Source organism: Poromitra crassiceps (assembly GCF_964638095.1).
Source record: "Poromitra crassiceps genome assembly, chromosome: 23".
Lineage (NCBI taxonomy): Eukaryota > Metazoa > Chordata > Actinopteri > Beryciformes > Melamphaidae > Poromitra > Poromitra crassiceps.
Window position 1 is genome coordinate 20,377,235 of NC_139639.1, and position 16,612 is coordinate 20,393,846.

The 16,612-nt window shown below is 46.2% G+C and overlaps 1 protein-coding gene across 1 annotated transcript in view; it reads left to right on the forward strand.

The window, feature by feature from the left end:
* Nucleotides 1-16,612, forward strand: part of LOC310796823 (uncharacterized protein) — a gene marked incomplete at both ends in the record, with an annotated part of 49,130 nt that overhangs the window by 31,199 nt on the left and 1,319 nt on the right. Inside the window, 24 exons of the mRNA XM_083659056.1 lie at nt 145-208; nt 1,532-1,630; nt 2,909-3,067; nt 5,087-5,235; nt 6,032-6,104; nt 6,250-6,381; nt 6,968-7,039; nt 7,624-7,731; nt 7,966-8,184; nt 8,884-9,048; nt 9,221-9,388; nt 9,530-9,673; nt 9,920-10,048; nt 10,129-10,307; nt 11,098-11,161; nt 12,699-12,806; nt 13,104-13,175; nt 13,979-14,107; nt 14,626-14,733; nt 15,368-15,517; nt 15,734-15,841; nt 15,962-16,090; nt 16,192-16,308; nt 16,398-16,586. Coding sequence (XP_083515182.1) covers nt 145-208; nt 1,532-1,630; nt 2,909-3,067; nt 5,087-5,235; nt 6,032-6,104; nt 6,250-6,381; nt 6,968-7,039; nt 7,624-7,731; nt 7,966-8,184; nt 8,884-9,048; nt 9,221-9,388; nt 9,530-9,673; nt 9,920-10,048; nt 10,129-10,307; nt 11,098-11,161; nt 12,699-12,806; nt 13,104-13,175; nt 13,979-14,107; nt 14,626-14,733; nt 15,368-15,517; nt 15,734-15,841; nt 15,962-16,090; nt 16,192-16,308; nt 16,398-16,586 — 3,034 coding nt within the window. The remainder of the gene's footprint in view (nt 1-144; nt 209-1,531; nt 1,631-2,908; nt 3,068-5,086; nt 5,236-6,031; nt 6,105-6,249; nt 6,382-6,967; nt 7,040-7,623; nt 7,732-7,965; nt 8,185-8,883; nt 9,049-9,220; nt 9,389-9,529; nt 9,674-9,919; nt 10,049-10,128; nt 10,308-11,097; nt 11,162-12,698; nt 12,807-13,103; nt 13,176-13,978; nt 14,108-14,625; nt 14,734-15,367; nt 15,518-15,733; nt 15,842-15,961; nt 16,091-16,191; nt 16,309-16,397; nt 16,587-16,612) is intronic.

Sequence of the window (16,612 nt, forward strand, 5' to 3'; positions counted from 1 at the left end):
ATCACTTTCATATGACGATGATCTGAAGAAGAAAAAAAATAATAAATAATTATTATGCATATAATTCCACAACTGGTATTTGATTGATGATTTATGACTATAAATTATTATTATTATTCTGTCTCTCTCCGTGCTCCCTACCAGGGTTACCCAGGGGACCCGGGACCCCCTGGGCCTTTACAGCCCTACAATGGAAGTGATGGTAGAGGTGAGAACACAACAGTGACCACATGTCATCTCTGTGAGGCACTGGTTGTGCTAGGAGCGACCAGGCCATCTAACTTCATTTGTTGCAAGCACATATTGCTGCTCTTTTCATTTCTGGGACTACTGTCTGGAATGGAATCATGAAATATTTAGTCAAATTAAATTGAATTAAAGTTATCACCAATACGTCGTCTTATTAAAGCGGCTATGAGGAACTTTAATTTTGTGTTGATTGTAGCAGCGCCTGTGGACAAAAGCGGTAGTGTTCGCCCGGAAAAAAAAAGTGCATTTCCTGAACACCGAGCCTCCTCCCGCTGTCTCCACCAGGCTGTCCAAGCCGGGGGCAGGCCAGGCAGGGCTTCTCTGAGTCAGAGAGCCTCCCCCACTCTTTTATTTACTGCATAAGGTTGATCTCACTGCTTCATTCGCCGGCCAGAACAAAAATGACAACCAGTTTCACACAGATCTGACACAGGACGGACGTGTGCCTGGACCCGAGCAGGGTCATAAAAAAAAACAATATAGAAATCGCCCATCTCCTCACCGATGGTCTCATAGAGAGCCGCAGGGATGACGTATTTTTGTAGGCTGAATGCGGAAGTCCCGAACTTCCTGGTTCTTCACTGTTTCTGTCTATGGGATTTTTGAATGGGTTTTTGGTCGCGATGCTTCAAATAATGTCTGTGGGCAACGCAGGTTCAGCGGGATAATCTTCACACATGAGGACCACTTTCATGAGTTTTGAAGCGTAACTGCGAGCCCGAGGTAAAAAGCTTGTGCTAAGCTAATCCAGAACTACACAGTGTCGCATAGGCGTCCACGCGAAGGCGCGAGAGAAAGAATTTCCGCGTTCACTCGTGATGACGTATAATATCCGCGTAAACATAGTAGTCTCATTTAGCCGTTTGCTAGCTAGCCACCCTTTTAACGGCACATAAAAGCTTCAAAACTCATAAAAGTGGTCTTCATGTGTGAAGATGATGTTACTAAACACTGGTTCGCGTTTGATTAAGCCAGCGTTGCCCAGCGAGATTATTAGAAGCATCGCGCCAAAAACCCATTCAAAACTCCCATAGGCGAAATCTGTGAAGAACCAGGGCTGTTAGCATCGATGATTTCCGGACTCGTTACTGCGGCTCTCTATTTGCTGATGTAGGTAAGATGTGAGGCATCAGTGATGAAAGTTCTTCCTAGCTACTTTCAAGTTTAAACTACAATGAAATTGTCCAATGTGATGGTTTGTTTGTAATTCAGTGGCTTCAGTGTGGCTTAAAGTGGCAAAAAGCAATCAAATATTTCCAACCTTTTCCCGGCTGTGTTTTAGGTGCTAAAGGTAACCATGGGCGTCCTGGACTGCCTGGACTCCCAGGTGACTCTGGGAACATGGGCATGCACGGACCTCCTGGCCCACCTGGACCAACAGGTCAGAGCTCATTTACGCCTGGCCTGGTCTGGCCAAATTAACTTGATGTATCGTATACCCTATAGGCCAGTGATTCTCAAACTTTTTTTTTTTTAAATAATATTCTCTTTTTTATTTGAGTGTTAAGTCAACGGGTAGATGCTTTGCACCTGTTGACACATTGTGCATTTTTGTGCTTTTGATACCAAAACACAATAATACAAATCAAACAGATAAAAGAAAATAAATACATACCAAAAAAACGTACAAAACAAGCAGACAAACCGAAAGAGAGAAACAAAATCTGTGTGTAGCAGAGAACCAGGGGGTTACTACAATACAACAAATATTATTTTAATTGAAATCTGTTCTATATGGTTTGATAACCTCAATTCATCCTTCCTATTCCAACACAAATCAAATACATCTCTCGAGTCTCAAAGCAAAAGCAGCCATTGTTATTGACGTTACTCCTCGGCACACTTCCTATGGGCCCACTGGACAACTGCCTGACAATGGCTTAAGGCCCAATGATACTCTCCGTTAAAGACGGAGACGGACAGAGCCTTCTGTCCGTACTCTGCGTTCATTTCGTGCGTTTTCTGTCCGTCATCTGAAAGCTTACGGATACGCCGCAAAACCACACACACACTCATGCATTTGACTCTCTACTGCCCACTGGTGAATGTATTGCTTAACATGATACCAACGTGAAAGACACATGGAAGTATGTGGGCAGTGACGATAATAACGTTTGAAACGGACGCATCTATTTACGTATGAAAATGGAGTATAAATGAGCCATTAGTCCCACCCGTTGGGCTGTTTATTGATGGTGATTGGCCAATCATTAGTCCCCCTTGGCGCTGGTTGGTGAATCGCTGGTAAAACCAGAGAAAAGCCATACGACGATGCCAGACCAAGACCAGCCCAGCTCAACTCCGTGGAGTGGGCGCGTTCGAAAGTCTGTGCCCAGGCAAATATAAATCCGTAATACCCAAGAGATCATTGTTTACAATGATTATGGGTACAGCTACTGTACTGTATACTGTATGCTGCTGGCAATACTTGGCTGTGCTGTGTACCTTGGCTTGTATGGTGGTTGGTAAATAGAGTTGAGGTGAATTTGCTTCTGCTACATCCCTGGTTGTATTAGAATTGAACCTTGACCAGTTTCATGCTGAGCTTCTTTTCTCAATGAAACATCAACAATACGTGTCTCCAGAGTTGGGCTTTCACATTGTCTGGCTTGGCTCCTCTCCTCTTTGAAGTTTCACGTTAGCTCTCATCCCTTTCCAGATGAGCCGCCTCAGCCTGGTCCACGAGGACCGCCGGGTCCCAAGGGCTACAAGGGAGAGCCAGGGAGGTATTCCAACGAAATCAATCATTTCCCGGGAATAAAGGGAGTGAAAGGAATCCCTGGAGCTAAAGGTGGCACAGGCCCCCCTGGCCGCCCAGGTATATCTATATTTCTATTCTTACATTAAACACAGGGCACACATTTTTGATGTTATGTTACTTAAAGTTATAATCTCAAAGATCTTCATGTCAATAAATGTAGCCACTATCTATCAGCGACTGAGTTAACACAATGGTGATTGAGCCTATGGCCCATTGATGGAAGACTGCATTTTCAGTATTGCAGCATTTATGAACTGGGTATCTGTGGAGGAGGTACCCCAGAGAGTGTAGGCGGAGCTAACGCAATAGACTCGCTCTAACATTACTGTAGGTTCCCGACAACGTTTGTGTGAAGGAGGATAACAAGCGACTTTTGTCTGGTCTCTGCTAGCATTACGGGTGGTTACTATGGCCGAACAAACTGACTGTCACATATATGCAACAGTACACTGTTTGGACCTCACCTGCAATTACCGCTCATCGCCATAGGTTTTGCCAAAGAGAACGAAACTGAAAACTTTGAGATTAACACTTTAATGTCACAAACATCATCTGAATGTTGAATTGTTAGCTATCAATGTTTTTTTTGAGCATGTTTAGTTGAATAGGATCTTAATATAATGTGCTGGACTAACCTTGTGTGTGTGTGTGTGTGTGTGTGTGTGTGTGTGTGTGTGTGTGTGTGTGTGTGTGTGTGTGTGTGTGTGTGTGTGTGTGCGCGTGCATGCGTGCTTGCACGTGTGTGTGCGTGCGCACGCGCCTGCTGGGATCTCGTCATCAGGATGTGGAGGTGAGCTTTTGATGACTTTGGATCGAAAAATCCAGCTAATTCTAATAGGGCCCTATAGGGCAGTAAGTGCATGGCAGTAACGCACGGCAGTAGCACATTTGGAGGTGTGTCCAAGTCCATGTTCCTATTTTAACGGCACTAATTCTCCCTTTTGCGCTGCCTTGTGCCGAGTGCACAGTGCTAACGGGCTGGGTTAAATATGTGAATTATTCAGAGGTTTAGTCTGACTATGTTTACATGCAGAAGATATCCCGGGTTTTTCCCTTATTCCTAAAAAGACAAGATTCCTGCTATTAAGCTGTTTGCATGACCAATTTAAATGAATGTTGCACTAATATTACTGTTTACATGAAGCGCTGACTCGTTACTGTAACAAAACACGTCCCCATGACAGGTAGACAAAGCTGAATGGAGGCTATAATCATAAAGAAAAAGCCTTTTATTTTATTTTTATATTGTGATTTTTTTCACATTATGTTTTTAGTTAGAATCTTTGGCATATTCTGTGCTGCTGCATGTCCCTCTGATGTGTGTGTAACAAGCAGATAACATATTTATTCCAGCAGTGCATCCTGGAAGCACTCTGAAATACTCAGACTGCACTGGTTTAAGACCAGCTTTTACTTGATCGTAGCGAAGCTGTTTCCAGTGTAAGATAGCTCTCTGCCAGTATTTTTCATGCCACACCAATTTATTTTGTATTTTTCGTCCAGCACACCCACAGTGCACAGATGGATGCAAAACCCAATTGGTATTTTAGCGGCGGGGGCGCAGGGCGTTAAATTGGCAACTGCAGGCATTGTAAGGTAGCATTGAGCTTTCATTTGCGTTTGCCCCGCCTTGCACCAGGTGTACGATAGGGGCCTTAACTTTTAAACAACTCTTGCTTCTACAGACATCAGTGCTATTATAAATATATGTGGCTGCTATCCTATCCTACAGATTACCACTGTGACAAAGGTGACAACGGAGAGCCTGGTGAAGCAGGTCCCCTAGGACCTACTGGACACACGGGGCATAAGGGACTTAAAGGTGATCTATGACTGTGTGTGTATTTGTCAGCCCCAAGCGGTCATTCTGCTCCTCTGTCTGTGTGCACTGACCGCTAGTACCATCTAAATATGCCCTTTGGGATCATCAGCACAGGCCGAGGTCTGACCAGGCCTGTGTGTGTGTGTGTGTGTGTGTGTGTGTGTGTGTGTGTGTGTATGTGTGTGTGTGTGTGTGTGTGTCTACATTAATGTGTTGATTTGTGTGTCCATCTATGCCATCTGTGTGTCCTCCAGGCTGCCCTGGGAACTGTGAATGTAGAATAGATGAGGGACCTGGTCCAGCTGGTTACCCGGGGCCTCCAGGGTTCGACGGGCTTCCTGGAACTCAAGGCCTCAAAGGGGATACAGGACTGAAAGGAGACCACGGCCCAGGAGGAGCACAAGTAAGGACAACTCAACTCAAAACTGTACAATTTTATTATATTTCCTTAAAGCAGCTACGAGCAACTTTTTCGATTGTTATTAAACAGTATAATTACAATATTGATGCATCACATCTTACCTATAATAGTAGCTGAGACCAAAGCCGTGTGAATCGGAGATTGCTCCCTTAGATGATTATTAAGCCTGTGTCTGTCTAAACTCGCGTCAACAGGGGGCTCTCTCTCTCTCTCTCCTTACCGCCGGACCGGATAAACGCGGAAGTGAAACCCGGAAGTGAAACGCAGCTGCCTGCCTACCCCGTTCGTGCTGCCTAGCAACATAGCATAAACAATGTGAACGCCATGCATACTCTCGCGAACATCTCTCGTTATATTCTAACAGGTTTTTTGGAAGTTATTTTGTGGTTATGGCCGAAGTGGCTGCTGCAAACCGTTTCATTTCACTTCCTGATCTTCCCTGGCCACAGACAGACTAACACTGGCCGATTCATTCGGGGTTCAAACGACACTACTCTGCGTTGGTCTCGTCTACTATTAGAGGTAAGATGTGATGCATTGATATTAAATTTAGACTGTTTAATAACAATCGAAAAAGTTGCTCGTAGCTGCTTTAAACGTCTTTATTATTATTTATTATTTATTATTATTAAATTATGTTCTGTGCACCCTGAGACAAGTAATGCCAGGCCTCTAAAGGGAATTGCATTCCAACTCGTGGGTCCAGCTTGTGTTGTAGTTTTCTATTTGGGAATGCAAGAAAGTGTTTGAATAAAGCACACTCTGCCTGCACCTGCAGGGCTACCCAGGAGGTCCTGGTTTAAAAGGCCTGAAAGGCCAGAAAGGTGACTCTTTTGGGACACATGATACAGGTGAGCACCTTTGAAAGCCTAACTTTACGTATCTGAAGTTTCATTTTCACTTGTCATATTGGAAATGCTTGGAAAACCACACACTAGAGAATTAAGAATGAGAGGTCTCTTATTGAAGATGTAAGTTCATCCTTTTTCAGTGCAGCAAACTTTTATTTATTGAAAGGTTCGAAGGGTGACCCAGGCACCTCTGGATACCCTGGTACTCCTGGAGCAACAGGTAGGCCCGGGCTGGACGGGCACCCTGGCCCCACAGGAGACCCTGGACCACCAGTGAGTGTGCACTATACTGTGCATCTGAAATACTGAACATGGAATGTAATGTACAGAATAGATAGCTTAATTGTAATTTGTTAATTATCCTGTGCCTATAATGCTTGTTCCAGTTTGGTTCACTTTGGTTTGGTTCTGCAGTTATGAAATCAGCTGAGGTCTTTTTAGGGTGAGGGATTTGCTGGATTACTTGGTCCCAAAGGATACCCCGGCACTGTTGGACCCAAAGGGGTTACAGGGCATGCAGGCCGCCCAGGCCCCGGCTTCCCAGGCCATCAGGGGCTACGTGGGCTGAAAGGAAGCGAGGGCAGTCCCGGACTTCCTGGAAATCCTGGACGACCAGGCCCTCCAGGTTCGGAGAAAACTATTTTATTGTTTTTTAATTTTTGTGGTGGTTTAATGAATATTATACAAATTATTTCTAATCAATGTCTTTGTAATTTTGGTGATTCTTTATTTATTTATTTGTTTATTGCAAAAAATGAATAACTTCTACTTCCTCAAGTAATTCGTTCCGCAAATAATCAAGTGGAGAATGAGCCTGAAAGGTTTGGGGGGTGTTGACTGGTATGTTGTCTGTGTGTCATCAGGTGAACATGAGCACTGCTGTCACGACATTGTTACTGGGCCACCTGGTCCCAAGGGTGAGCCAGGTTCACCAGGTAAGCCATGTCCATTTGGTTCCACTTGTCCCCAACGATGAAATCCACAGGGACTCTGGATTGGTTTGCATGTCTTTGTTCATTTGTTTGTTTGTCCAGGTGTATATCAGACACCACTGGTTGAATTATTCTGACAAAATCTAGGTGAATATTTTCATCATTACAGTCGCGTAATTTAAAAATTACACTGGTTATCCTAAGGGGAATGCTACATTGTTTGTTCGCGTGTCCATTTCTCATGCACAGTATTTCAGATTTTGATTAAACTTGAGAAAATGCCGCATCTCCCCACTTTGTTTCAGCATTTTCAAAATTACACTGACTGGTCCAAGGGGAGCGTTACGGGTTTAAACAATGTGACATTAAAATGAATGTCCTATCAGATCAATCAATCAATCAATCAATCAATCAATCAATTAATGTTCATAGCATGAGGGATGTCTAATTGACATCCTGATTGATATCCTGTACCAAAATCTTTAGAATTTGAAAGCATTTTACAAAGAAACACGTTTCAAGATTCTACAACATGATTGGTTCATGTTAGAAAGAATCCAATTTTAATTTTGATTGGCTGCCTCCAGGGTTCCCAGGTGTACCAGGAAGTGACGGTTTCACAGGAACTCCTGGACACCCAGGGCCAAAAGGCATGAATGGAGATGATGGGGGAACTGGAGGGATTGGACTGCCAGGTAAAGACTCTCCAGACAGCTGTCAGTCTCACATTGCTTTTAAAGAACTTAAACATTATGTTTAATGATGATGGGCAGCAGGGTGGGATAATGACTAGGGAGAGCTTCCTTCAACTGGAGGACTCAGGTTCAAGCCTCTGAGTCAGCAGCATACACATCCTGCTGGCTGCCAGATAGTTATTTGCACAATTATTGGGTTTGTATGCATGCTTGAGCCTGTATTATTTGTTATAGGACCTAGAGGTTATAATGGAGATCCAGGTGACCCTGGCCCCAGTGGCCCCACACATGATGGACCTCCAGGCCCTCCTGGGAATCCAGGAGCTCCAGGGAGGAAGGGAGCCCCAGGAGACGTTCACAATGCCAGGCCTGGTGCTCCTGGACAACCTGGACTTCCTGGAGCTGTGGGGAGGAAGGGATTCCCTGGCATTCCTGGACACCAGGGGTCACCAGGTAAGATGTCTTTAATTCACACACACACACATGCTCGCACGCACGTACGCACGCACACACGCGCACACACACACACACACACACACACACACAGAGACACACATACACACACATCAGATCATAGCTATAGCATAACAGTAGAAACTAGTGGGCACTCGGTAGAGTGCATACCTCTGCCAACCTTTCTGCATAGTTTTGGTGTTATTTAAATCCGTTAGGAACTTAGGCGCCTTTTACAATTTTTTTCTGATTGGACCAGGCGGCAACCTCGGGCTTGGGCAGAGCTTGATACTTGAGCTTGATACTGAAAGTTGTAGTTCCTATATTCCTTGCCGAGCACGGACTAATAGCAGGCGGAGCTGTGGCTCTGGGAAACCCCTGGTCTTGTACCATCTCGCTGTCCAAGCTGTCCAAGAAAGCCAAGATGGCGACGGCCATACAAGGCCTCTCTCTACACAGGAGTCCAAAAACCAATGGGTGACATCACGTTGACTCTGTCCATATTTTTTAGACGGTCTATGGATTGAACACGCCCATTCACTTGCTCTCTTTTGACCAGTGGCCGTGGAAAGATAAAACAAACAATAACAAGAACAAACAAAGAGACAGACGGCGACGGTCCTGGCTCAACTCTGTTGGCGGAAGTAACATCTTCCAGATGTTCTCTTCACGTCTAACTTTCTTTGGCATCAATCACAGGGGTACAAGGCCCCCCTGGAGGACCAGGTCCTAAAGGAGTGCAAGGCGACTTTGGTGACCCTGGTGCCACCGGCTCCCCCGGCCAACCCTGTACTGTATGTGAGCTGAAAGGACTTCCTGGCCCTCATGGACCTCCAGGGAACACAGGAGTAAGAGGAATACCAGGTGAGCATGTTAGTGCAGAAAGCAAAATGTTGTTAAATATTATGGAAAGAACATCACCCTGAATTGTTTTCAAGTTTCAATCTCCAGCACATTAATGGATATTTTGTTGTGTAGTCACCATCGAACCATCCATTCATACATTCTTCCAATTGATTTTTATGATGTTGTGTAGGTTCCCCTGGTCAGAAGGGTTTCCAGGGAGTTGTGGGTCGACCGGGCCTTGGACTGACAGGTCCACAAGGTCCCCCTGGCCCTCCCGGGTTGACGGGTCCTGCTGGACCCCGAGGCTCCACTGGTCCCCAAGGAGACGCTGGGTTTGAAGGCTTACCAGGACTCAAGGGTGAAGCACTGACCTGTCTCATGAAATAGCCTCTGTGAAAATGATTTACTGACCTGATGATGGATGAATCCACCAGGCACTGTAAACAAGTGCATATCTGAGTGAAACGAGACATTGCCTTTTTGTTTTTGCCCTGCCAAGGTGGAAAGGGCTTCCCTGGCAGGGATGGGGCCAGGGGTTTCCCAGGTCGCCCTGGACCTCCAGGACACAGCGGGAGGAAGGGGGAGAGTGGCTTTGATGGTCGCACTGGTGACACAGGAGACTCAGGACTACCCGGTGTTAAAGGTAAGTCTCTATACTCATGTCTACATTAGCTCTTTCCCATCCTGCCAGGGCTAGCTGTGGCTTACTTAATTTTAATTATAATTTTTGTTAATTGGCCAACAAGCAGAAGAATATCAAAATTTGGAAATGTTGGCGATCTCTAAGAAAGAGTAGCCTCTATACAGTCTGGGGCCATGGCAGACAGGCCATTAAATAAGGAGAAAAAATTGCTTATTTGCTTTAATCTCAACTCTGTCGTCTGTTCAGGTTCCCATGGTCTCCCAGGACTACCAGGTGGCTCCCCACCTCGACCAGGCATGAATCTAACTAAAGGCCATCAAGGATTACCAGGATTACCAGGGCGACAGGGACCTCCAGGTGATAGAGAGTTCACTTGTACTTATCTTTTTCAAATAAGATGCTTGTTATAAATGGCAATGTTTCATCGTCAAATTAATTGTTTTTGCCCGTCACAGGCTTCAAGGGCCGAAGCGGACCACCAGGTGATTTAGGGTCTGATGGATGGCCTGGTTCCCCAGGGTTTAAGGGTGTCCCCGGTGCTCCAGGCAGGGCAGGAATCCCAGGCCTTCCTGGGCACCCTGGCATCAAAGGGTTCCCTGGTCCACGGGGATACCCTGGGCAAGCTGGAGATCCGGTACACATTGGACCTTCATTTATTGCCTTTTTGTTGATGGCACTGATAAACACTTTGTAGTAGCGGCCCAGTCTATTCCAGGTAAAGGCATTGATGATGGGCTGCTGCTTGATTCACACTCAATAAACCACAACTCATGGAGCTTAATCCAACCACATCCTGGCTCCTTTCCCTTTCCACCCACATGGAATACCTGTCCTGCTTGGCACACACTTCTTTGCTCGTTCTAGGTTAGCTCATTACATTATCCTTTAATGACATATTGTAGGTGGCTTTACCGCATGTAATGCACTGTATTCAGTCTCAGAAGTGGCGTGATGTTGTTTTTCCCTCCTGATTTCCCCCCTTTTTTCTCCCCAATTGTACTTAGCCAGTTTTCCCCCTCCTGCGCCGGTCACTGCTCCACCCTCTGCCGTTCTGCAGAGAGCCAAGACTAGCACCATGCTTCCTCCAACACATGCACAGTTGCCAGCCGCTTCTTTACACCTGACAGGTTGAGCTTCACCGGCAGGACGTAGCACGTGGGAGGATCACGCTATTCCCACCAGTTCCCTTCCAACCCCGCCCAGGCACCACGACCGATCAGAGGAGGCGCTAGTGCAGCAACCAGGGCACATACCCCCAATATGGCTTCCCACCCCCAGACACAGCCAATCGTGCCTGTATGGACGTCCAAGGTAACACGGGGGTGCGAACCTGCGACCTTCGTGTTGGTAGGCAGGGACTCTACCGCTACAATACCCGGACACCCCGCCGTGATGTAGTTTTAATGTGCTCTTACCTCTTGCAGGGGAACCCGGGGTCTGTGGGGCTTCCCGGTAACACAGGACGTCCAGGATTCCCAGGGGACAAAGGTGAGTCAAGAGGAATGAACCCTGTCCCTGGCCATGTTGTCTCAGTAAACTCTAAAGTCTCAGGGATTTGTCCCTGTGCTGTTCACTGGGACTGAACCGGAGGTAACCATCTAAACCTGTTCCAGGCGACCCAGGGGAATCTTTTGGACAACCAGGTCCACCTGGACCCAAAGGACTACCAGGGCAGACGAGAATCACACGTGAGTTTAGTGAGACCTACTCAGAAATGACTCGAATGATGAGGAGAAACTTGCTATTTGTCTTGAATGTGGTGTGTCCACTTCCAAGGCTATATTAGGGGATTTAAAATGGTCAAGACCTATCCTATCACATGAATGCCCTATCCACCTTTTTCACCTCAACCATTTGTGTCTAAAAGGCAGGAAGTAACACAGGTGCAAGCAAAACATGAATGAGGGCCCTGGCACTGGAACATCTATTCAAAACAGATTGAAAGTTGGAAACCTTCATTATCTTTTGCTTGCACCTGTGTTACTTCCTGCCTTATAGACACAAAATGGCTGCTGGTGAAAAACGCCCATTGGTTCAGAGATAGTCTCTCCCCAGACTCAAATATTACATTGAATCGCTGCGCTCCGCATAAGTGAGTCTGTGCCAGTTAACAGCCACTGCTGGTTTTGAAGGCGGGTTGAAATTTAAGCGTTCGAGAAATGGGCTGCGCCTCCCGTGTTGTCTGATCGCAAAGTGGTTACTGATTGGAGAGGACTGAAGCCATCACTGGCATATGACTGGCCAAGTGAACGGTTCCCTCCCATAACCAGCCCTCTGAGGGAAAGTGTCCCAGACCCAGAGAGAGAGCTCTGCAATATGCAGTAACGTAGTGTATCAGCGTAAGAACTCTCATGGGTCTGGCGTTGAGGCTAATTCAGAGATAACAAGGCACATAAAGGGACAATTTCAACAAATGTTCAAATCTGCCTCATGGCCTTTATTGTCTACTAGTATGTCTTCCCCTCGCTGCTGCACTGTATACTGTCCAATAAAGCACAAACACCATAAAAATAATCTTGAACATTCTCACACAGTTCGCAATTTCTCTCATCCAGACTGTGATGATGAGTCTATAGAATAGGGCTCAAATTCAAATTCAAAGCAATAAATAAATAAATGATGGGTGACCCCAGGAGGCACCAGACCACATTAATGCCATGTTAAGAATTTACTGTAAGGGACAATGGCACAATGTCAAGAAATAGGAGAGGGGGAAAAATCCGCTGGAAATGATGTCGGCCTTTCTCTTGGTTCTGGTTCTACAGTACCTGAGGCAGGAGATCCAGGGGAGAGGGGACCGAGGGGAAACACAGGACCGCATGGACAACCAGGCATTGTTGGAGATCCAGGAGGCTTCGGAGGACCAGGTGATGTCTTAGGAAGATCTGAATCAGGGGATTGATTCAGGGGATTGGGAACTATGATAGCGATAACTTAATTGGAAAGATACTGAATCTCACCTGTGGACAACTGTGTCATTGCAGTATCTCATGTGCAGACATTTCATCTGTGTGTGTTTCTGCAGGTTTCCCTGGCCCTCGTGGCCCACCGGGTCGTCCCGGTTTTCCAGGCATTCCAGGTGATCTTGGAGGTCAGGGACCAGCGGGTCTACCTGGCTTCCCCGGACCTCCAGGTACTGACATACTGTCGATGGTTTCTCCCATCATTGAATAGGCAGGTTACAGGGGGAAAATGTAGTATTGGTTTCAATGTGGTTTCAATGTAGAGTTATAGCATCACTTGGCTTGAATGTTGTTTCCAACGTCTTTCACCCTTCCCATGAAGAAACCATGTTGGGGAAATTCATATTATTGTCTACTAATAAATAAGGCAAATGAATACATTCAGAGGAAATCACTGAGGAGCAAATAAATACCTTTGAGTGCTGAAAACACTCATTGACGAAATTCTTATGTTGTCATCCTGTTAGGGTTGTCTGGACCACCAGGTCTGGATGGACTGAATGGGCTTCAAGGTGCAAAAGGGATGAAAGGAGAAAGTGGTAAGAGGAATAACAAGTCCTTTTTGCATGTGTCCTTTATGTTGTGATCTATCTATCTATCTATCTATCTATCTATCTATCTATCTATCTATCTATCTATCTATCTAGCTATCTATCTATCTATCTATCTATCTTATCTATAAATTTGTCAGTGTGGAGTCTTGTCTGTTTGTCTGTTTGTTTGTTTGTTTGTTTGTTTGTTTCAAGACTTTTCTCCGGCCACAGCTATGCTGTTTTACGTGCAATCGGGCTGAAACTTTCAAGGACTGTAAAACCCACCCATGCGGGTGACCTGAAGGGGCCAGATTTTTTAATTATGGCAGATTAATTGCCCTAAGGCTGATTGCCCTAAGGCTGAGGCTATAGTTCATTGATGATGTCATCAGTGATGCTATCAGTGGTGATGTGATCAGTGATGTCATCAGGCTGAGGGAGATGATGGCTTCTGACCCTGGGCTGTGCGGGTGATGTTTTAATTAGGTGATTGCCCTAATTGTCATCAGTGATGTCATCCGTGATGATGTCATCTGTGATGTCATAGAGCAGGTGAGTCCGTGACGCGCAATGGTCATCAGTGATGTCATAAGAGCAAGAGAGCCCGCACAGTGGGTGAGCTGTAGGGCAGGCGAGGGAGCAAGTGAGCCCGCGCAGCGGGCGAGCCTAGGAATCGGGCGCGCGAGATGCTTATTTAAATCATAAGTCTTAAAAGTGTCATGTGTGGGTACAGATAATTTGCTATATCATATGTCCTCATTAGGTAATACTTATGTGCACTGATTTTTCTCTCTCTCTCTCACTTGAAGGTGTAGATATGCCTGGCCCTCAAGGGCCACATGGTTTGCCTGGAGTCAAAGGTCCCATGGGGTTCCCAGGACCCCCAGGAGGCACTTATCCTGGGCCTAAAGGTCCCAGGGGCCCACCTGGCTACCCAGGTACTGTATAAACCTAGCATTATCTATATAACAAATGCAATATACGGCCATCTACAAGTGTGAGGGTGTATACACATTCAATTCAGTCAATTAATAAATTTGGACATCAAAATTGTACCAAGTGTAATACAAAAAATATTTGTCTTAATGTTGAGAATAAAGTGGTCGAGGATATCTTTACAGGGGGGCGAAATCCTATTCACCTGTAGGGTCAAAAGGGTTTGGTAATTTTGGGGTAATTTTGAGAATAGAGATCTTGGCACACATCACATCCCAAGACAAGTTGTTCCTTTGGGTCATATTAGCCTAACCTGACACGGCCAAATGGTTTTGTCGTGTGATCTGATCTCATGATCTTGCACAAATCCAGCTGCCTTGCAAGGTTAATATTAGCCTATAACAGTTGAGTTTTTCTCACCTAAATTATGTGGATAAGCTAGGTCCTAGACGTCTACTCTCACTAGTTTTTTGTGTGTGGTTATAATGTTGGGTGGGTTGTTTTTTATTTCTTCCCTCAGGTCCCCAAGGCTACCCTGGTGAGTCTGGTCCTCCAGGGACAGAGTGCTGTAAGCTTGACCAAGGACCCTACGGAGATCCAGGATATCAAGGACCTCCAGGACCCCCAGGTGTGTGTGTGTGTGTGTGTGTGTGTGTGTGTGTGTGTGTGTGTGTGTGTGTGTGTGTGTGTGTGTGTGTGTGTGTGTGTGTGTGTGTGTGTGTGTGTGTGTGTGTGTGTGTGTGTGTGTGTGTGTGTGTTTGTGTTAGTCTCCAAAACAGACATTTGGCTCTCGCAATTTTCAAATGCTTCCGCCTAAAACGTCTGTACTTCGAACTGGGAAAACTTGGTCAATACGGAAAGGGAAACTCAGGGAACATAATGAGCGATGATAGGGGGATGTCCTGGATGTCCCGTCTAAAGGCAGGTGATTGAATTTCTCCAATCACCTCCATCGGTTTGAACTTCCTCTGGTCTGAAGCGTTTTTTCCCCCAACTTCCTTTGTCCATGTTCTGTGGGCGTGAATTACAGACTGTTTATGGTGCATTGGCAGAATATAGAAGAGACAGTCTGGTTTGAGAGACTAGTTTGTGTTGGTCTGTTTGTCTTTGTCCATGCTTGTATGTGCCTGTATGTATGTGTTTGGATGTGGTGAGATTTTTGTTTATAGTGTGTATGTATGCCGGTTTGTCTATTTCTATCTATCTGTCTGTCTGTCTGTCTGTCTGTCTGTCTTAACCTGGGACTTTGTGTTGTGTTTTAGGTCCTCCTGGTGAACCAGGCCATCCAGGTAGTAGTACCATTACATCCAAAGGGGACCCAGGACCAACAGGCCTCCCTGGGTTACCCGGCTGGAAGGGTGCTAAGGGCCTCCCTGGACACCCTGGATCTCAGTACAGCCTGGGACCTAGAGGTACAATTAGTACATTCTGCAATTGTAGCACCACTAGTGCATATTACAGTGATGCACTGGTCCTTTGCTATCTGATCAAGGTGGTGCAGGATTTTGGATTTGTGTCTGTGCGATTTCAAGATGTGATGCAATACAATTTTCACAAAAAGTAATTAAAACCACAATTATCCCGGGTCTGAATTTGAAAGCACTCTAAACGTTGCTATATTTTGACAGGTGCGAGAGGCCCCTTCGGTACCAGGGGTGTTCGAGGACCCAAAGGTGAACTCGGTATCCCCAGCCCCAGCGGTCACAAAGGAGAAAAAGGCCAACCTGGAGCCATCGGTAAGTGCCACTGTGGCCAAGTTACATTGCCAAGAGTTTTTAAGATGATCTGAATGATAGAGTATATTTTTTGTTGAGTCGAAAAAGGAAAGAGAATGGGTGAGTTATGTTTTTCTCCAGGTGCCAAAGGCCTCCCTGGTGATTCCACTGCTGATCGCCCACCGCCAGGTCACCCAGGTCCACATGGTCACCAAGGACCTGAAGGTTTCCGCGGTGATGTGGGTCCGCCTGGGATTCCAGGACCTCCAGGCAAGAGAGAATAATTGATGTGTATGTGTGTGTTTGTGTATACACTTTCTGGAGGGACTCATTACTGTGTCTAAAATAAAACTCTGTGGTGTATGTTCCAGGCGTGAAGGGTGCCGTGGGGTCTCGGGGAACCCCAGGGAGGCCAGGTACTCCTGGTCATAATGGTCCTGTTGGAGATGCAGGAGATGTTGGTCAACGAGGATTTATTGGAGCTCAAGGTGAGTCATCACAGGGCGTCTCTCTCAACCTCATCACCCCTTTTCCCGTGTCATTCTCTGGCAACTTGCTCCACCCCTCCTCCCCCCAGGTTCTCCAGGTCCACAAGGTGTGCCAGGTGAGCCAGGCCGACGAGAGACCACGGGCTCGGGCTTCCTGCTGGTTGTCCACAGCCAGTCAGTGGAGGTGCCACAGTGTCCCCTGGGCAGCAGTCAGCTTTGGGTGGGCCACAGTCTGGCCTACCTGATGGGGCAGGAGAAGGCGTACACACAAGACTTAGGTAAATAAAGAGTTGTAAAGAAAAGC